We start from the raw sequence: 19,984 nt of genomic DNA on the forward strand, positions 1-19,984 counted from the left end.
ATCCTACTTCTCGCTCAAGGTGAAGTTGGTGAGAAATAGGGAACAGAGATGCCAGGTAAGTTTTACAAAGAGTACTTCATTGGTTGTGTTCATTCAGTATTGAACAAAATGAGACAACCAGTAGTTCTGCAGGGCTCCTTGTGTATGAGAGAGAAAGGGCCAAGTCTCATTATGTTAAACGATGAAGACATGCCAAAAATTGGCTTAAAATTGGGACATAGTTTTTTTTTTTCAATTTAAGTAATATTTATCTCCAATGTAGGGCTCCAATTCATGACCCCAAGATCAAGAGTTGCACACTCCTCTGACTGAGCTAGCCAGGTACCCCAATTAGGACACAATTTAAATAGTCATCCAACAAACTGAATCATGTCATTCAAAAGATAATTGGGAGATTCATAAAACAAATGAATTCATAGTGCACTACAAGCATGGCATCCAGGAAGGAATACACGTTTGAAATTGTGTGATAAATGCCGTCTGTTCTCAGTCTTTTCTGTATCTCTGGGGGTGTAAGAGTAATTTCATTTGGAGACAAGTGTAAAAATCTACATTATGTTAAAAAAGAAGCAGCAGGCCCAAGATGGAGTCACTTGTGCTGAGCCTAGGTGTCAGCAAACCAAGACTTAATATCTAACCTAATTGAAGTTTCAGCCTCTCCCAAGAGTAGAATTTTCTATCAATCAGTCTGGAATTTCCTGGTCAACGCTCTTGAGGGAATCTGCATGGTATATCTCCACTCTTCTGCCAAGAAAGGCAACCTTGCCCAAAATAGTCATCTCTTTTGTTTCTGCAGTCCTTGTCCCTGTCCCAAAACCTTCCATTTTGTACAGTTTCTCAGAACTCCTTCTACTTGCTAGATGGAATGCAGCCAGATTCATGAATCAATGAATAAAGCTAATTAGATCTTCAAATTTACTCAGTTAAGGGTTTGTTTTTTGTTTTTTGTGTTTTTGTTTGTTTGTTTGTTTGTTTGTTTTTTAACAATTCCAAGCCCTGAATGGTCTGGCTCTGTAGCCTTGTTCTGGGGATGCTTTGGTTATTACTTATTGCAAAGGAGAAGTATCCTGTAACTACTATTAAATGGAAAATAATAAAATAACACACACACACACAAACAAAATTGCTCATTCTGCCCAAGTTACAAAACCAAATCCATTCAGTTTTTCTGAGTATTAGGAGAACATTTTGGAGTTTGCTAATAACTATTAACTTTATCATAGCTTGTATACAAGAGGTTGTGAGACAGGGACACTGAAGAGACCTCCATAAAAGACTTTTTTACAGCTTTTATTCTTGCTAGTGATGTGGGAAATAGGTAAAAGAAAAAAAAGTTTCCTTACTACTTATTGTCCATTAACAAGTCCTTGAAACAGACCGTCCTCCAAGGACTCAGCTGCCTCAATGTTAACACTTTGCTAAGGGCAAAAGGCAATTTTAGCCTGACGCCCAGGATCCTGTGAGTCTACTTTAATATACTAAAATTCCCTTGGAAACTTCTTTTATCTCTACCCCCAAGGTATATGTTGGTAATCATCCCCCAAGTATATGACCCACTAATACACATCTGAAGGGGCTCATGACTAAGGTTTTATTAGACAGTAACAAATGACCTTTTCCTAACACTAGCTAGTCCCCTCACGGTCCTGGAAACCTTGTTTTCAAAACACCTGGGAGTCTGTGCTATCCTTAACACCCTCCCAACTTGAAAGTACATAATTAGCCACTCCTCATGACCCCCGTGCAGCTCTTTCTGCCCAAAGGTCCTATCTCCATGCTCTAATAAAACCACCTTTTTGCACTGAAGACATCTCAAGAATTATTTCTTAGTCATCAGTTCCAAACGCCAATCAGTTCCTACATCACTAGGACCTGCACCCCCACCTTACAGATGCCTTAATGTATGTCCTCCTTGTAATGGTCAAGGAGTTAATGATTTCTTTGGAGTTTTCTAGCACAATAGATTACATCTAAGGAGTGACAGGGCAAGGTCATAATGAACAATTTTCAAGACCACCAACCCCATACACTTTGACACCAAGAACTCTGGCTCCAGGGCAGAAGTGACTTATGGAGGACACCTGAGCACTCATCTTTGATCAGTTCCTGGTCCTTTGGCCAGTTCCTGAATCAGTATTTTAAAGTCTGAGGTACAAATAAAATGATGTTTTCAATCATTTATTCACAAGTAATATCGACAATGCAAGATGATGAATGAAGTGTTACTCTATTCTGGGGATCTTTGGCACATACCATAAGTCACCTCTGGGAGTGGATCTATTCTGGGTTGAGATGTCTTAACATGAAACTGTTGAAGGATAGTTGGAAGAAAGCAGGTAGGGACAGGCTCCACTCCAACTCTAAGAGGAAACCACCCTTAAAAGGATTTTATACCCACTGGGGAAGAAGCCCTCCACCCTTTTCCACGTGATAGACAAAAGATAAAAACCCGATTGGAGGGATCCCCAGGTGGCTCAGCAGTTTGGCGCCTGCCTTCGGTCCAGGGCATGATCCTGGAGACCCGGGATCGAGTCCTGCATTGGGCTCCCTGCATGGAGCCTGCTTCTCCCCCTGCCTGTGTCTCTGCCTCTCTCTCTCTCTCTCTCTCTCTCTCTGTGTGTCTCTCGTGAATAAATAAATAAAATAAAATTAAAAAACCTGATTGGATGACAGGCACATGGAGGGTTAATCAGATGAAAACAGTGTGCTATTAAGCTCATAAAAAACCCTAGACTTAGAAATTCCAGTGGTAACCCTCTTGGGTCCCCTCCCTCTTCAGGAGCTCTGTACCATTACTTTACTATTGGTCAATAAACTAACTTTGCTGCCTGCCATTCTTTGTCTGGTCTGCCTCTTCATTCTTCAAAGAACCATGGGTACTGTAAGAGGAAATCCTCAACAAAACTATAGGTATAGACCACTAAATGCACATTTTAGCTTTTATTTAATTTTCAGCATTCTTCAGTTATATTGGAATTTATTCATTTGTTTAAGAATTTCACCTAAAAAAAAAAGAATTTCACCTATTCTACTTCACACAAAATATTAAGTGAACCACTGTTGTAGGGGGGCAGGTAATGGAGGTTAAAATTGCCTCTAAGGTCAAAGATTTACACTTGAATCAAGATGATGCTTACCATCCACACAATACTATGTTCAGTCTTAAACAAAATCTATAGTTAATTTCTGTTTAAAGTTAAAGTTAGTCTTACCTTTCATTCTATGAAGTTGAAAATGGGAAAAGATTTGAACTCCCCTTCAGGACAAGGAATGGCACAGCAGGAAGATGAGTCCTCATACCTATTAAAGTCTCTCTAAAGCAATACCACTTTATCAGAACTGCCTCCTAGTTGACAGTGATTGTATGGTCACCTAATTTTAGAGATGGGAAAAAGGGAAAATACAACAGTATCACTCTGGCTTAGATACGGATCAGTTCCCCACACTGTTGTGACTCCACATACATATCTCCCCATCATGTCCCTCCTCCCACCTTAGAGACAGCCACTGTCTTAAACTTTTGAGTTTAACATCTTCTTCCTCTCCAGTTTTACCAAATATGTACCCTAAAGTGACGTTGTTTGTTGTTTATGGCTTGATAAATAAATGAAACTATATCATCCATGTTCTTTTCTGACTTGTTTTACTCAACCTTAGATGAAATTCATCCATATAGCTGCTAATCATTTTCATTTGTATATAGGAATCTCATTTCCTGCCCATTCCAATACTTACAAATTTTTCTCAGGTCCTGCTGTAAGTCCAGCTATGACTAAAGCTATATTTCATTAAAGCTGAGAGGGATGGGGCTAATTGTGGCCAAAGCCAAATCATTATAATCACTCATAAATATATGAAGAATTAGTTGGAATGTGAAGAAAAGTTTAGAAGCTATTTCATAGGACCAGTAAGGAATTCATGAATAAAAGAAAGCACCCTTCAGAAAAATTATAGAGGTAGAATCTTTATGATTGGATTTTGGAAGTGAGAAAAAGGGAAGGTCAAAGATGAAAGGATGTTGGAGTTATGAACTAACACAGGAAAGCTAGAAGCTGGAAATGAAGTACAAGTGGCATGTTCAGCCTCGGGAAATAGGTTGAGGATAAAGGAGTAATTTTCATTAGAATCTTTTAAGAGGTAATCATTAAAGTTTGAAATTGTGCATTGTCTAAAGGGAGTTTAGTTTAGTTTTAGTAGAGGGCTCACAGTCTTGGAAAATACCAAAGTAATACCTCATTTCTTTCTTGTTCAAATAGGACCCAGGACTCTCTTCAAAGTTTCCTTCAAATATTTCTGGAAGTTATTGAGAACTTCCATTTCCCCCTTTCTGTCTAGTCCCTCTTTGCTGGGCACCACTGCCACTTCCTTCTCACTCAGGTGGTCCTGCCACCTCTGCTGGGCAATATGCTATTTCTCTGGCTCCTGTCCCTGGTGTGATATCCACATTTGATGGCAATGTGGAAATGAACACCTAGGTCCTTATTATGGAGTGAATTGTGTGTGCCTAAAAGTCTTATATTGAAATCCTGACCCTTAGTACTTCAGAAGGTGACTATATTTGGACTTAGGGCCTTTAAAGAAATAATTAAGGTAAAATGAAGTCAGATGACTGGACCCTAATCCAACGTGACTGGTGTCCTTCCAAGAAGAGGAAATTTGGGCAGAGATATGCACAGAAGAAAGACCATGTGAAGACACAGGGGGAAGCCAGTCATTTATAAGCCAAGGAGAGAGGCCTCAGAAGAACCCAACCCTGCCATTACCTTGATCTTGGACTTCTAGCCTCCAGAATTTAGAGAAAATCAATTTCTGTTGTTTAAATCTCTTGGTCTATAGTACATTGTTAGGATAGCCCTAGCAAACTAGTACACTCCCTTTTGGAGCTGGCCTATATTTGAAAGGAATCAACCAAGTTGGTTGGCTCTCCTAGTAATAGATATCATACTACACTTTGGGTCACTTCTCCCCACAGCCCACCAAGGCTTGTTACTCCTAAGTTAAATGTGTAATGCTAGATTCTCAGGAGATGATACAACCTGTATACACAGTCATGGCTGGTGGGTCTGTCCTACAAGATCTTCAGACGTGCTTGGGCATGTCTAAATTTAAATAGCAGACTCAAGCTGCAATTACATTTACTGGATGGGAAAAGGAGCTTATGCTAGGAAGAAGCAATTGGAAACAGGAGAAATGAGAAGATACAATAAACACTGAGTGTTAATATCTATTGTTAATCAGACAAGAATATTCACATATGTTATTCTACTTATTAATTCATTCAAAAATATTTGAGTGTCTATGATATGCAAACTATTCTGTGAGGAGTTCAGGCTGCAATGGTGAACAAAAAAGACAAATCCCTGCCCTGGGAGTAGCTTCCAGTCCAAAAGGAGACATGGAGATGTGGAAAACAGATAATTACAATATCACATGATGAAAATTCTAATGAAGAATCCTAGCATGCCATGAGGAAATAGAGGAAGGATTATGTATTAGTTTGCTAGGGCTGTCATAGCAAAACACCACACACCAAGTGACTTATACAACAGAAATTTATTTTCTTTTTTCTTTTTTTTTTTTTAAGATTTTATTTATTTATTCATGAGAGACACAGAGAGGGAGGGAGACAGAGAGGCAGAGACACAGGCAGAGGGAGAATCAGGCTCCATGCAGGGAGCCTGACGTGGGACTCCATCCTGGGTCTCCAGGATCAGGCCCTGGGCTGATGGTGGTGCTAAACCACTGAGCCACCTGGGCTGCCCATAAATTTTTTTTTCTTCGTTCTAGAGGCTAAAAGATCAAGATCAAGATTGGCAGAACTGGTTTCTCTTAAGGCCTCTCTCTCCTTGCCTACCTTCTTCCTGTGACCTCACATGGGCTTTTCCTTGGTGTGTTTTCTTCTTCTTCTTCTACTTTTTTTTAAAGAGTTTATTTATTTATTCATGAAGGACACACGGAGAGAGAGGCAGAGACACAGGCAGAGGGAGAAGCAGGCTCCCTGCAAGGAGCCTGATGTGGAACTTGATCCTGGATCCTGGGATCATGCTCTGAGCCGAAGGCAGACGCTCAACCACTGAGCCACTCAGGCGCCTGGCATGTTTTCTTCTTATGAGGACCTTGTCTTACTGAGTTAGGACCCCACTTTTATGACCTCATTTAACCTTCATAACCTCTCTGAAGACCCCATCTCCAAATAGAGTCACATTGAGGATTAGGGCTCCAACATACGAATTTTGGAAAAACACAATTCAGCCCAAAACAGATTAGCTTTTCAGAAAGAAGTCTCATTCAAAGTAAGATCTTAAGTTTTCATGAAAATAGACAGGTACAGGGTGTGGGGAAAGTGTGCTTCAAACACCAGATAAAGCATAGTCAAAGACCAGGGCACAAGAGAAAAATATGGCAAGTTAAGGAATGAAAGGTAATTTGCCCATGAATCTAGAGAAGTAAGCAGACCATCTGAGAAGACCTGGGAAATCATGATAGAACTGGGACTTTATCTTAGAGCAATAGGAAGATGATACCTATAAGCAGGAGAGCGGCATAATCAAATCTGCATTGATCAAGCAGCCCTGGTGGCGCAGCGGTTTAGCGCCGCCTGCAGCCCGGGTGTGATCCTGGAGACCCGGGATTGAGTTCCATGTCAGGCTCGCTGCATGGAGCCTGCTTCTCCCTCTCCCTGTGTCTCTGCCTCTCTCTGTCTCTATGAATGGATAAATAAAATCTTAAAAAAAAAAAAATTTAAAAAATCTGCATTGATCACTTTGGCTCTAGTGTAGAGAGTGAACTGAAAAGTGGCAACACTGGAGAAAGGAAGACAACTTAGGAGTCTGTCTGAAATAGGCAAGATGGCAGTGGAAATGGAGAAAAATATACAGAACTGAGAAACCCTCAGGATGTAGACTTGACGGGACTTGCTAATGGACTGGGAAAGGAGGAATAAACTGAGGTGCTTAGGTTTCTGAGTTGGGCAAATGGGTGGGAAGCTGGTGCCATGCCCTAAGATAGGGAACAAAGAAGCAGATGGTCGGGGGCGGGGAGGATGGTGAGCTCAGTTTTCAATATATTGAGTTTTAGATGTGTGAGTCATACAAGTAAGGATGTTCACAGCCTTATCAGCTAGTTATTTCAATCCCTGCTTTAGAGATGAGATTAAAAACAAAACAAAACTGAAGTTTCAAGAGGTTGAGTGAAGTGGGAACAACACCCAGGTTTTTCTGACTCCAGTGTTAATGCTTTTTCTATGATAGCCTACAAAATTTTACCCCAAACTATGAGAGTCAAATCTATTTAGGAATTCAGAATTTTCTGAATTTTCAAAAGCTAATATGGTGCTTATACTCCATAATATAGAACAGACTGGCACAGTGTCTCATAATAACTGTACACATTGACAAATCATCAACGAATCAGGTAAACATAACACCAAGTGGGATAAAGAAGGACTAAATAGTCTGATGATAGCTCAGGATAGGTTTTTGCCACCAAATGAGTAGTATAAAAACTTTTTGTTTTCAGGTTGTACTGGATATTGGAATTTATCCACAATTCCAAAATTGTGGATAAAGGTGCACTTTCCAGGGTAATGCAGTCATAGAAGTCAATGAAATAGAGTTTCCAGAAGAAAGTGGTGGTTAGTGATGTCAAATGTTATTGAGAGGTGAAGGGCATAATTTGAAGAAAGATGGGACACCTGGGTGGCTCAACAGTTAAGGATCTTCCTTTGGCTCAGGGTGTGATCCTGGGATCCAAGATAGAGTCCCACACTGGGCTCCCTGAGGGGAGCCTGCTTCTCCCTCTGCCTATGTCTCTGCCTCTCTCTCTCTCTGTGTCTCTCATGAATAAATGAATAAATCTTTTTAAAAAATTGAATAAAGGTCATTAGGCATTAGGCATTTTTTATTAATCAAAAAATTAATAGAGTTATCTTCAGGAGCATATCCTTTATTAGGATAAAGTATTAGGAGCACAAGTCAACTTTTAAAGAGCTAAACGGTAAGATAAACTGCATATCAACAGAATGGCTAAAATGATAAAGACAAAAAATGCTAAGTATCGACAGCAATTTAAAGCAAATGTCATTTTCTTTTTTTTTTAATTTTTTTATTTATGATAGTCACAGAGAAAGAGAGAGAGAGAGAGGCAGAGACACAGGCAGAGGGAGAAGCAGGCTCCATGCACCGGGAGCCAATGTGGGATTTGATCCCGGGTCTCCAGGATCACGCCCTGGGCCAAAGGCAGGCACCAAACCGCTGCGCCACCCAGGGACCCCTTGCAAATGTCATTTTCATTCACTGCCAGTGTTAGTGTAAATTGGCATAAGCATTTTGGAAAAGTGGCAATATCAACTAAAACTGAAGATACACATCACACATAACCCAGCCATTCTAGTCCTAGATATATGCTCAGCCGCAATGCATGTATATGTGCTCCAAAATACATAGACAAGAATGTTCATATCTGTTCTGTTTTATAGTAGTGATGGGTGCATGGGTGTGTACTGTATTCTAAATACATCAGTTACAAATAAATAAAAAGTGCAACTGATGTTACTTTCATTATATTAAATTATAGTAAACTAGGGAAAATGCTCTTATTTTTTAGAAATGAATACTAAGTAATTAGAAGGAAGTAATATATTATTTAGAATTTCCTTAAAAAATTTTAGTAAACAAATAGGTGGTGAAGAAATGGTAAAATGTTAACCACTAAATACAAGGTTTTGGGTATATGGGTGTTCATTATACTATTATACTTTTTGATATATTTGAAAATTTTCATATGAGGTATACAAAGTGCATTTACGCAAAAGGAAAAAAAGGCTTTAATGGTTTATACAATTACAAAATATACTTCTTCTAAAACACGGCCAATTGTTACAATTTAATCAAGTAGGATATTTTCTCTGTGATAACTGAAGAATCCAAGAGAGTTCTGTAAATTATTTCAACATCATGAGCCAAAATTCTCCAATTGGTTTATTTCCCCAGTTACTTTTCTCCTTTCCCCCCAAATCTGAAAAAGAATAGTGTGATGAACATGGCAGTCAAGCCATGTAGGAGTCAAATCAGAGTTGTGCAGGTTTTAGAACTGGTGAGAGAGAATTCATCACATAATAAGCTGTCTGGCCAAGGCTGAGTCTGGCCAGCTTCCATGTATGCTGTGAAAAGTCTCTGGCCACAGTCCCGAGGTCCTCACATCTGAGGTTGCATCATTCTTCCCACAGTTGTTTCTGGACTGAATGTCAACAGCATATGATATAAACATGTCAGGATAGAAAGTATTATGTATTTGTCATATTTTCTCTTTCTCCATTCTTCTCATCTTCCTCCTCCTCCTCCTCTCTCTTTCTCTCCCCCCTCCTCTTCATCTCTCCTTCCCCATCTCCTTGGCCTTCTTACTTTTTGTTTTGGAACCTTTTGCCTACAAGGTTCTAAGAGAGACACTCCCAGAGGGTTTTCCAGTTCCCTGAAGGGTGGGGAAAATATAAAGACTGGTGAAAGAGATCATTTCAGAAGTAAAGAGTACAGTCAAAGTGAAAGTGAGAGGTAAAATATTAAATTAATGGTAAAATCCTTATTTTGTATGTGCTACTTTGCTATGACCCTTCCCTTCCCTGAAGCCCTCACGTGACTTCCCTGGACTGTCACTCAGAGGTCTCCTATACTAGTGTTGCTTAGGTGGAATGGCAGCAGGAAGCATGGACACAGGACTAAATAACAATGGACTTGAGAATTTTGATAACTTTGGAAAATATTTTTTAAAAGGAAGCTGGAGGGGAATCTCTCCTAGAAACATAAGAACAATCTCTACTGCCTTGGGACACCCGGGTGGCTCAGGTAAGTGTCTGCCTTAGGCTCAGGGTGTGATCCTGGAGTCCCAGGATGAAGTCCCACATCCGGCTCCCAGCATGGAGCCTGCTTCTCCCTCTGCCTATGTCTCTGCCTCTTTCTCTATGTGTGTCTCTCATGAACGAATAAATAAAATCTTTCAAAAATTAATAAAAATAAACTTCTGCCTTATGACTTCAATCATTTCTTCTCTACCATTCAGTTTCTAAGTCTCCTCTCATCTATATTTATTTAAGAGTAACCAAACCCTATCATCTTCCAGTATTTCATGATTCCCTTGATCCCTTCCCAATATGTGACCCTTCTCTTTGAAACAAAGTCCAGATGGGTCAGCATTTTGCAGCAAAGGGTCAGAGCAAGAGGTAGAACTGGAAGTTTGAGGTCTGTGTAATTGGGGTAGTGACTATAATGGTTGAAGAGGATTTGATTAGAGATGCCTCAGTATTCTGAAGTGCTTGTAAAAAATATATATATAGGTAGGAGCACCTGGCTGGCTAAGCCAGTAGAGCATGTGACTCTAGATCTTGGGGTGGAAAGTTCAAGCTTCACATTGGGTGTAGATGTTATTCTAAAAAGAAAAATCTTAAAACATATATATATAGGGCAGCCCGGGTGGCCCAGGGGTTTAGCGCCGCCTTCAGCCAAGGGTGTGATCCTGGAGTCCCGGGATTGAGTCCCACGCCAGGCTTCTTGCATGGAGCCTGCTTCTCCCTCTGCCTGTGTCTCTGCCTCTCTCTCCCTCTGTGTCTCTCATGAATAAATAAATAAAATTAAAAAACATATATAAGACATATATATAAATAAATGTATATATAAATAAATGTATATATACAAATTATATGAAAAGAGTTTTTCTCATGCCAGATCCACCACAAATAAACAGGGAAGTTATTTTTTTCTAGATGGAAATGAAGCAGCCCTGCTGATGCAACAACAGATAAATGGTCCAAGAACATTTTGGGATTTTGGAGAGTTCTCTTCTGCTCCCTTGTTTGACAAACACTAACCTAATACAAAGTTGGTTGAATCATTGCCTTTCTGCCTTTATTTGCCTGACTTTTCCCAGGTGTCAGCTTACTGGATAAGAAACCTGCCCTGAAATTCTACTTTCCTTGGCCTCCCCTCTGTTGAACTTTGTTGAATAGAATGCCTGACTCCTGCTAACTTGGCTCTCTTCATCCTGGCTCATGCTGAAGCAACTGGACAGCTTGGCTCAGAGTCCAAGGAGTTAGAGCCTGTGACCTCACGGCTACCTCCCCCCTCCCTCACAAGGTCTGTTCCTGCCCAGTCTGGTTTGTGAATAGTTCTTGGCAAATACCCCAGAGGAGAATAGAGCCACTAACAATAGTAACTCCCGTTTTAGCTTGAATCTCTTGGTACTCAGGACTGTGAATTTAGGAAAACCCAAAATAACCTATGTAATTACAGTGGGTTACCCTAACAGTCTATTTCTGCTATTACCAACATTCGATGTCACTCCAGTAGATATTTAGCTGTGTGTAGTGGAAAGAGTACTGGGCTTACAGCCAGACAGACCTAGATTTCAGGCCTAGTCAGCTATTTACCAATTTTATGACATTGGGCAAGTCACTAATTTGAGAATTAAATGAGCAAGCATATATGTAAGTGCTGGAACCTAGTGTTACACAAAGTTAAACCACTGCTATTGAGAAGTGGGGATAAAAAGTTTTAGGAAAAAGAGGAAATTTAAATCTTCAAGAAACACTGGAATCAACTTGAAGCAAGATAACATTTACCCTCTGTTCAACATCACATTCAGTGTTAAAAACAAACAACCGAAACTATAGTCTTATCTAAAGTTAAAGGCAGTCTTTTCTTTATTTTTTAAAAAGATTTTATTTATTTATTTGAGAGGGAGAGTGAGAAAGAGAGGGAGGGAGGGAGAGAAAGAGCAGGAATAGGGGGAGAAGGAGAAGGAGACTCCCCTGTTAAGCAGGGAGACTGATGCAGTACTAGATCCCAGGACTCTGAGATCATGACCTGAGCTGAAGGCAGACCCTTAACTGATTGAGCCACCCAGGCACCCCCATGACAGTCCTTTTCTTTTTTTTTTAAGATTTATTTATTGGGAGGAGGGCAATCCCTCCCAATAAATAAGGGAGAATCCTAGAGCAGACTCCCTGTAAACTCAATTCCAAGACCCCAAAACCATGATTTGAACCAAAACCTCGAGTTGGCCACTTAACCAACTGAGCCACTGAGGTGCCCCTAAAGCTTTAGCTGACTGTCTTTAGACAGTCTTACTTTTTGTTCATGATGAATTTGGAAAAGGGAAGGATTTGGTGTTCCTTTTAAATCAAGGAATGATGAAGCAGGAAGAGGAGTCTTCATACCAAATCAGTACAGGAAAGAGGAGTATTATCCACTTACGTGCCAACTCTTCCAGGAAACTGGTTTTCACTGAACTGTAGCCATTGTTTTCATCACTTGAGTTTTTATTTTATATATAGTGAAAGAGGTTGGTCCTTCAGACTTAGATGTATTTTTGCCCTATATCACTCTTGTGCATACATAAAAAGGTAAACATAAATGAAAGAAACTTGGGTTAAATTTTTTTTCTAAGGCAATGCAACTTCATCACAACTGTCACCTGGCTGTCAAAGATTATAAGGTCACCTGATCTCAGACACAGTTAAATAGGGGAAATTACAACAGTAAGCACCCACATACCTGCCACCTTGCTTGGATACAGAACAATTCCTCATCTGGTCATACTTCTTTGTGCATACCCTGCCATCAGGTCTGGATGTACCTTTTAAGGACCCCTGGACCCTTGCTGGCTGTTCCTGATATTGCTGTGTTGATCAGACGTGGTTGCTACTGCACCCAGCACTGTTGTTGCTACCTCTGTTATTGACCCTTTGGCAGGGCTTGTAGGTTTCGTGACCACAGAAGAGGCTGTGCTTTGGGTGGATTCACTTGGCAGGTGATAAGCACAGCAGGTGTGGGTGGCATTTTGGAGTCCCCTTTCCACAGCATAATCCACAGCCCCCAGACAAGACACCTCAAGGACCATGTGAAGCGTCCTGACACTGGCTTACTGATCTCCTTCTCTATGGAACTCCTGTAGAGTGGAAAGAAACAACAAAGGTAGAGAAGATGGAGCAGGAGACCAGAAGGGCCTGCTCTCCTCTCTTCCTGTAATTGAGCACACCAAAGGCTTATAACTAGACAAACCTTTGAGGTAATCAATCCAATCTCCCACTTGATGCAGCAACATCCTCTACAACATCTCTGCCAAATGGTCCTTCCAGATTTACTTGAGCCATTCCAGAACTAGGGAAAGTATTATTACAAAGCCCCAGTGAATCTCCTCACATAACTTAATTTTCTGTACTTCTGCTAGTATTTCCGTAGGAATTGCAAAGGTATGCACATGTTACATTTTGATAGCAGGGAACAGATTGTGCGCCTGTTCACACATAGGTGCTACAATGATTTATACAAACTTAGGGCATGGCAGTCATAGGAAGCCAGATTATAGTTCAAACAAAGGAAGAATTCTCTGATCATTAAAAGTAGATCACACCAGATCACTCTTTGATTGGTGTAGCGAGCATTCAAGAAGAGATTGGACTATTATGACACTACAGATGAGTATGAGATTAGAGCAGCTTATATACAAGGAATGTTTGAAATTGAGTCTCATGGTAAATTCTGGAGAAACAAAGGAACCTTTCCGATGTGGCAAGTCCATCATTCAGGAATGGATCCTTTAACATGAAATGCATTTTCCAAGTAAGACACAGAAAGCACAGAAGCTTTGCAGCTTTTTAATGTTCACCCAGGGGCACCTGGGTGACTCAGTCGGTTAAATGTCTGCCTTCAGCTCAGGTCATGATCCCAGGGTCCTGGGATAGAGCCCCACGTCAGGCTCCCTGCTCAGTGAGGAGCCTGCTTCTCCCTCTCTCTCTGCCCACCCTCTGCTCATGTTCTCTCTCAAATAAATACATAAAATCTTAAAAAATAAATGTTCTCCCAAAGGACTCTGGCCCCACCTTGCTGAGTTGCAGCACTCAGACCTACTGCTGAGCTCTTCTCATCTCTGACTCACTAGTAGGCATGTCCACTGTGTTCCCATCTATGATGGCCTGAGGATTTCTATAACCTTCCATTGATGGTCTCAGGAGATTAATGGGCTTTTCCTAACAGGTAAAGAAGTTGTGCATGTGTCTGAAAGGATACAAATCTGAAAGTAGTAAAAACAGTCAGTGGCAAGCTTTGGGTGCATCTACTGTTTCCCAACTTTCAAAGGAATCAGCTTGGCAGCTCTAAAGTCTTTGTAGGCCTGCGACCTTTTCCTTTGATGACATGTCCATGTCCAGCACACTCTTCATAGCCTGCGGCTGGTCAGGTCAACAGGGTGACAGCAAGTGGCAGAAACTAGGGCTGGTAGATGCAATGTCTCTGTCACCATTTGGATATGGTTGTGTATATCCATCACGTCCTCTCTTTTGCTAATCTGAATGAAGTTTCTCTCACTGTTGAGTGCTTGAATGCATCATACTCTCCTTCCTTGTCCAGCTGCCATCTAAGTTTATTAAACCTGTCCACTGCACAGCCAGCCACTGGTAGACTTACTACTCATGTTTACAGTTTATCAAGGAAGTTGTGCCTCTGGGTTTTACTGCCTTGAAGGGGTCTGTAATTGGGGTTTGTTTTTGTTGTTGTTTGTTTGCCTTATAACAAAGTATTGCAAAGTTAGTGGCTTAAAAGAATATGCATTATCTCACAATTTCCATGGGTCAGGAGACTGGGCACAGCTTCCATGGGTCCCCTGTCCAGGATCTCACAAGGACGCAGTCAAGGTGTATGCCGGGCTGAGGCCTCACCTGAAGCTTGGGGTCCTCTTTCAAGCTCACACAGCTCTTGAGCAAATTCATTTCTCTGGAGCCATCCAACTCATGGTGCCTCCATCCCAGCTCCTGATCTGTTCCCTTTACATCATAAATCACAATTATTTTTTGTCAAGTGAATTCCTTGATAAAAAGAACCCAGCAGAGTTGTTTAGCACATACCTGTTAACTTAATGAAGTGTTCTATTTGGCTATTTGTAACCCATATTCCTTTCTTAATTAGTTTGCTAACATCTAGAGGGCAGAGCTCTGAATCATTCGTTTGTCTCCCTCCAGGGGGAGATCTAGTCCAGCTCCCGGTATAGCACTGCTCAAGTCTGATTTTTGAAAAAAAAAAAAAAAAAATCAGATGCAAGAATAACAAAGATGGGAACAGGAGAGCAAAGAAAGGTGTAGCAAAGCAGAGAGATTTGGGGGAAGTCACACTGGAAGAAAACGGGAGAGGCCAAGAGCATAAGACGGCCATTTTACTTAAGTTTCAACAAGGCTGCCCACCCCCACGCGACGTCAGAGACGCCGTCCAGAAGCTGAAGATACGCCTCTCGCGAGAGGAAAGATCGCCCGGAGGCAAGCGCGGGCCGGCCCGTGCCCCGCCTTCCCTGAGCCCCACCCACTCCCGGTCCTCACTCCCCCCTTGAACCAGCCACGTGTGACGCCATGACGCGTGCGTGGCCGCGGCGCAGGGGGCGGGGCCGCGGCGCGCCACCGGAGGAGGAAGTGGTGCGGTTGTTGCTCCCCGAGCGCGGAGAGGGCAGCTGCCGCCGCCGCTGCGTCGCCCTCTCTGCTGCGGTTTCCCTCCATGTGCCCCGGCGCCGTCGCTCCACTTCCTCAGGCCGCCGCTTGCCCCGGGGTCTATGGAAGTAATGGAAGGACCCCTCAACCTGGTGAGTAGCCCGCAGGGGGTCGTGGCCGCCCTCAGGAGCTTTTGCCTCAGGATCCGGTCGCGTCTCCGGCGTGCTGCAGACCCCCGAGGCCGGGAGGCGGCTTCGGCGGGGCTGGTCCCCCAGCGGCGCCGCGCAGGCAGCCCCGGGAAGCTGTCGCGTCCCACCTGCCTCCGGCCCGGGGCCCCTCCTGCCGCCGTGCCCCGAGCGAGGGGCTTCCACCAGCGGAGAGAGCCACCTCCTCTTGAGGCTGGAGGGGATGCCTGCGGGCGCCACGTAGCCACCTCGCTGCAGCTGGAGGGGCACTGAAGCCGCGGGGCGGCAGGCTGTGTGATGCAGGGCTAACTCCTGACACAGGGTCTGGAGTCCGAGCGGTGGGACTAATGCCCCCCCACACACACCTATTTTTCCCTCCACCCGTTTCTCACCTACGTTTAGATGCATAAACTGAGAATCTCCCTTCTCAAATTAAGAGACAGCTGGGGAAGACAAAAAAAAAAAAACAAAAAAAAAACAGGACCGTCCCTGTTTTTAGCTTCGTTTGATCACTTTAGGCACAATAGGGTAGATGTTTGCCTTTCTCAGAAAAAGCGCTCGCTCATAGGCCGTTTACTTGTTTTTAGGCATTTCAGATGTTCCCATTAAAACAACGCGAGTTCTTTTCTGACTGACTACTGCATATTTTGGTTTCCTAGAGGGTGCCTGTTTGGGATACAGACGTCAGATCACTTAAGGTTGTAGACAGGCAGGAGGACCTTCTGGAGTCGGGTTTGCAGTTCTTTTGCGATGGTGGGCTCTGGTGGGCGGCGGTGGCGTTGGAGAAAGGGAGGCGTGGAGAATTAGTGTCTCAAGTTGAAACTCTGAACCCTGGTGTCGTGGAGGAGCCCCAGGCTGCATTTAACAAACGTTCTGCAGACAAGCAGTAGAGCTTGGTGTTTTGAGTATAGATTCTGGAGCTAGACTGCTTGGATTTCAGTTCTGGCTTTGTCATTTAATAGCGGTGTGACCTTGGGCAAATTAGTTGACCTCACCTTGTTTCTGGTTTGTTGTGAGGATTAAAGGGGTAAACAGGTGTAAAAGGTTTAGAACAGTACCTTGTACCTAGTACAGTGTAAGAGTTAGCTGTCATAGTGACCAGACCGTAAGCTTCCCTGAGCCCCACCCACTCCCGGTCTTCACTCCCACCTTTTAAAATTTAAAATCTCATTTGTGAAATGAAGACTTGGACTTGCTGAGCTTGAAAAGCCTAAGATTCTAGGACCTAAAGCTGCTCCCAAATGACTGGTGCCAGGTTAGCTTCTGTGAGAAGCACCTCCCAGTTTTAAGTTGAGCCTGCCCCTATTGGTAAGAATTGTTTACACTTAAAAAGAACTGGATGAGATTTATGAATTTTTTAAAAACCAGGGACATATCTTGCACTTTCTTTGTTTTTAAAGCAACGTATAGTTTACAGTGAGATCTAATGGATGGATGACTCAATACTGAAACTTCACACAGAAATACTAGAAATAACCAGTTTACAGAGTGCTTCAAAGTTCAAGTGTCCTTGCAAAGTGACCATTGGTTCAGTTCCAGTTAGCGTCACTTTATTTGGCTACAGGCTGCAGCATAACACCAGCCAACTGCCCTACTAGTGTGTGGTAGCTTATGAGAAGACTGGCACTGGGTGACAGCTGTAGATGGAGCAGCAGAATCACCAGTTTAGGAAAAATTAGTTTAATGGTTACAGTAGTATTATCTTTCTATAGGGGGGAATTTTGGCTAGAGCCTTGTTAAGCAGGCTAGCATAATTCCATAATCCAGCCATAAAATGTATGTGGACAAACATCAGAAATTTGGCATCTTGAATTCTTAAACCATTTGAGATTTGAAAGATCTGAGTCCTAGCCTAGCTGTTTATTGGAAGATGACAGTTGAACAGAGATTAACATTTACTTGGATCATTTTAACTGCTCTGTACCTATGGGAGGCCTGTGAATTTGCCACTCAATTTTAAAAGATTGGATTTTGTGTGTGTGTTTTAAGATCACTCTTTTTTGTCAGCAGTTAACTCAGTATCCAGTTGACTGAACATGAGAAATAGTTCTCATGCTATGAGTTAATGAGTGCCTGTGAAAATCCCAGTATCCTTTTTCTAATGACATTCTAGTGTAGTCCAGATTTGTTGTATAAGGATTTATTACAGTACCTGGTTTATAATTATGTATCCTCAGAGCATCCTTGGAATTTAGGAAGAACTGCTTCCCAGTTTTATGGAAAAATGAGACTAGACTGAGAGAAATTAAGTAATTACTTAGATTGGTGGATCACAACTTCTTTGTTTTAGTATTGATTCTTTTATGTCAGGTTTACAGTAAGGACTGTATGCTTATTTCCTGGCAGTAGATTAAGATACAGAGGAGACTGGTTCAAAATAATCATTTAGGGACACCTAAATGGGTGGCTCAATGGTTTAGCATCTGCCTTTGGCTCAGGATTATGATCCCAGGTTCCTGGGATCGAGTCCCTCATCAGGCTCCCCACAGGGAGCCTGCTTCTCCCTCTGCCTATGTTTCTGCCTCTCTCTCTGTGTCTCTCATGAATAAATAACGTGGTTTGTTTTTTTTTTTAAATAGTCATTTAATATATAATACAGATACTGTGTTCTAGTTCTCTGGTTTTTGAAATTGGTTAAATGAAAAATAAACGAAATCATATTTCCATTTTTGGGGGTGGGGGAATAACTAGTCTTTGGACTGAATAAGTTTTATTTCATCAGCTTTTTTCTTTTGGTCAATTTTTAATATAGAAAAATTATAAAGTCACTTAGTGTATATTTAGGCATTTCTTTCCATTTAATTTTGGCAAAGTGAGTGCTGGTAGCAAATGTCAAGACTTGCGTGAGATAATTTATAGTTCTTTGATTTGTTTACTGCCTATTTGGGAAGTGATGTCAGACCATAATTTACACATGACTGTTGCTCATACTTTGTTTACCTACTCTGCAGACTCTGAGGACAAGGGTCCATGTGACTGTGTGGCCCAGTTGTGTGTTTGGCTCTATTAAGAGTGCTGAGAACGTTTTGTTGAGTAACTGAGCTTCCCTCTAGTCATTTCTCATCTAAGGAATCAGGTATCATGGTCCAGAGAATGACCTTGTACATACCCAGAATCTTTATAATTATCCCATCTTACTTATGGTGGCAGTGAAATCTTGAAGGTCAAAAAGAGGCTATTTTGAACCACCACTTCTTGTTGCCCTAAAAAAATTCAAGTAGAGTTTATCCTGTCACAGCTACATTGGGCTCAGTGGAAGCTCTCTGGGAAAACGTGATGGCAGAGCACTAAGACTTACCCAACAATTACTAAGTGCTGGGGTTGGCATCAGGCATTTTATACATACAGTTGACCTTTGAACAACGTGGGGATTAGGGGTGTCGGCCCCCCTATGAGGTCAAAAAATGCACATAAAACTTCTGACTACCCAAATACTTTTTTTTTTTTTTTAAGATTTTATTTATTCATGAGTGACACAGAGGCAGAGACACAGGCAGAAGGAGAAGCAGGCTCCATGCAGGGAGCCCAATGTGGGACTCGATCCCAGGACTACAGGATCATATCCTGAGATGAAAGCAGATGCCCAACCACTGAGCCCACCCAGGAGTCCCAAGACTTTTTTTTATATGATTATACTGTCAATTTTTATTTATGAAGTTACTACCTTCCTTAAATTTCTGTACATTCCTTTATTATTTTCTATGTTTTCTGGATATTCAACAATAATCATAAAGAATTTTTTAAAGTTTATTTGAAATGGTGTGGGGGGAGGAGCAGATTGGGAGAGAGAAGCTCAAGCAGACTCCCTGCTGAGTGCAGAGACTAATGCAGGGCTCAGTTCCACAATTGTGAGATCATGACCTGAACTGAAATCAGGAGTTGGTCGTTCAACCAACTGAGCCACCCAGCCACCCTCCCCTGTAAAGAATATTAATAATAAATAAGAACATAATTTAAACATGCCTGTTACATTACCAGTATTTACATACACTTAAATATTTCCTTTTTCATGATCATAATCTTTAATGTTTCAAGTTTTTATTTAAATTCTAGTTAACATATAGTGTAATTTTTTTTTACTTTTTTAAAGATTTTATTTATTTATTCATGAGAGACACACAGAGAGAGAGGCAGAGACACAGGCAGAGGGAGGAGAAGGAGGCTCCATGCAAGAGCCAGATGCAGGACTTGGTCCTGGAACTCCAGGATCACATCCTGAGCTGAAGGCAGACACTCAACCGCTAAGCCACCTAGTCATCCCCATATAGTGTAATACTAGTTTCAGGAGTAGAATTTAGTGATTCATCACTTACATATAACACCTGGTTATATGTAACAC

General features: G+C 41.8%; 1 protein-coding gene and 1 long non-coding RNA gene across 3 annotated transcripts in view; one reads left to right on the forward strand and one right to left on the reverse strand.

Moving 5' to 3' along the window:
* Positions 1 to 11,910: 11,910 nt before the first annotated feature.
* Positions 11,911 to 13,215, reverse strand: LOC140598451 (uncharacterized). The gene is made up of 2 exons (XR_012000882.1): positions 12,543 to 13,215; positions 11,911 to 12,372 (listed from the first exon to the last, which is right to left on the reverse strand). It is a non-coding gene; the product is annotated as an uncharacterized lncRNA (long non-coding RNA).
* Positions 13,216 to 15,369: 2,154 nt separating this feature from the next.
* NRBF2 (nuclear receptor binding factor 2) overlaps positions 15,370 to 19,984 on the forward strand; it is a 29,295-nt gene continuing 24,680 nt past the window's right edge. The window contains exon 1 of one of the 2 annotated variants that reach the window (XM_026013543.2): positions 15,370 to 15,612. In XM_026013543.2, the coding sequence (XP_025869328.1) occupies positions 15,583 to 15,612 (30 nt within the window). In that variant the 5' untranslated portion in view covers positions 15,370 to 15,582. The remainder of the gene's footprint in view (positions 15,613 to 19,984) is intronic. The other variant, XM_026013544.2, reaches the window with a different exon arrangement.

The sequence above is a fragment of the Vulpes vulpes genome, chromosome 4 (genome assembly GCF_048418805.1).
Source record: "Vulpes vulpes isolate BD-2025 chromosome 4, VulVul3, whole genome shotgun sequence".
In the NCBI taxonomy this organism is placed as follows: domain Eukaryota; kingdom Metazoa; phylum Chordata; class Mammalia; order Carnivora; family Canidae; genus Vulpes; species Vulpes vulpes.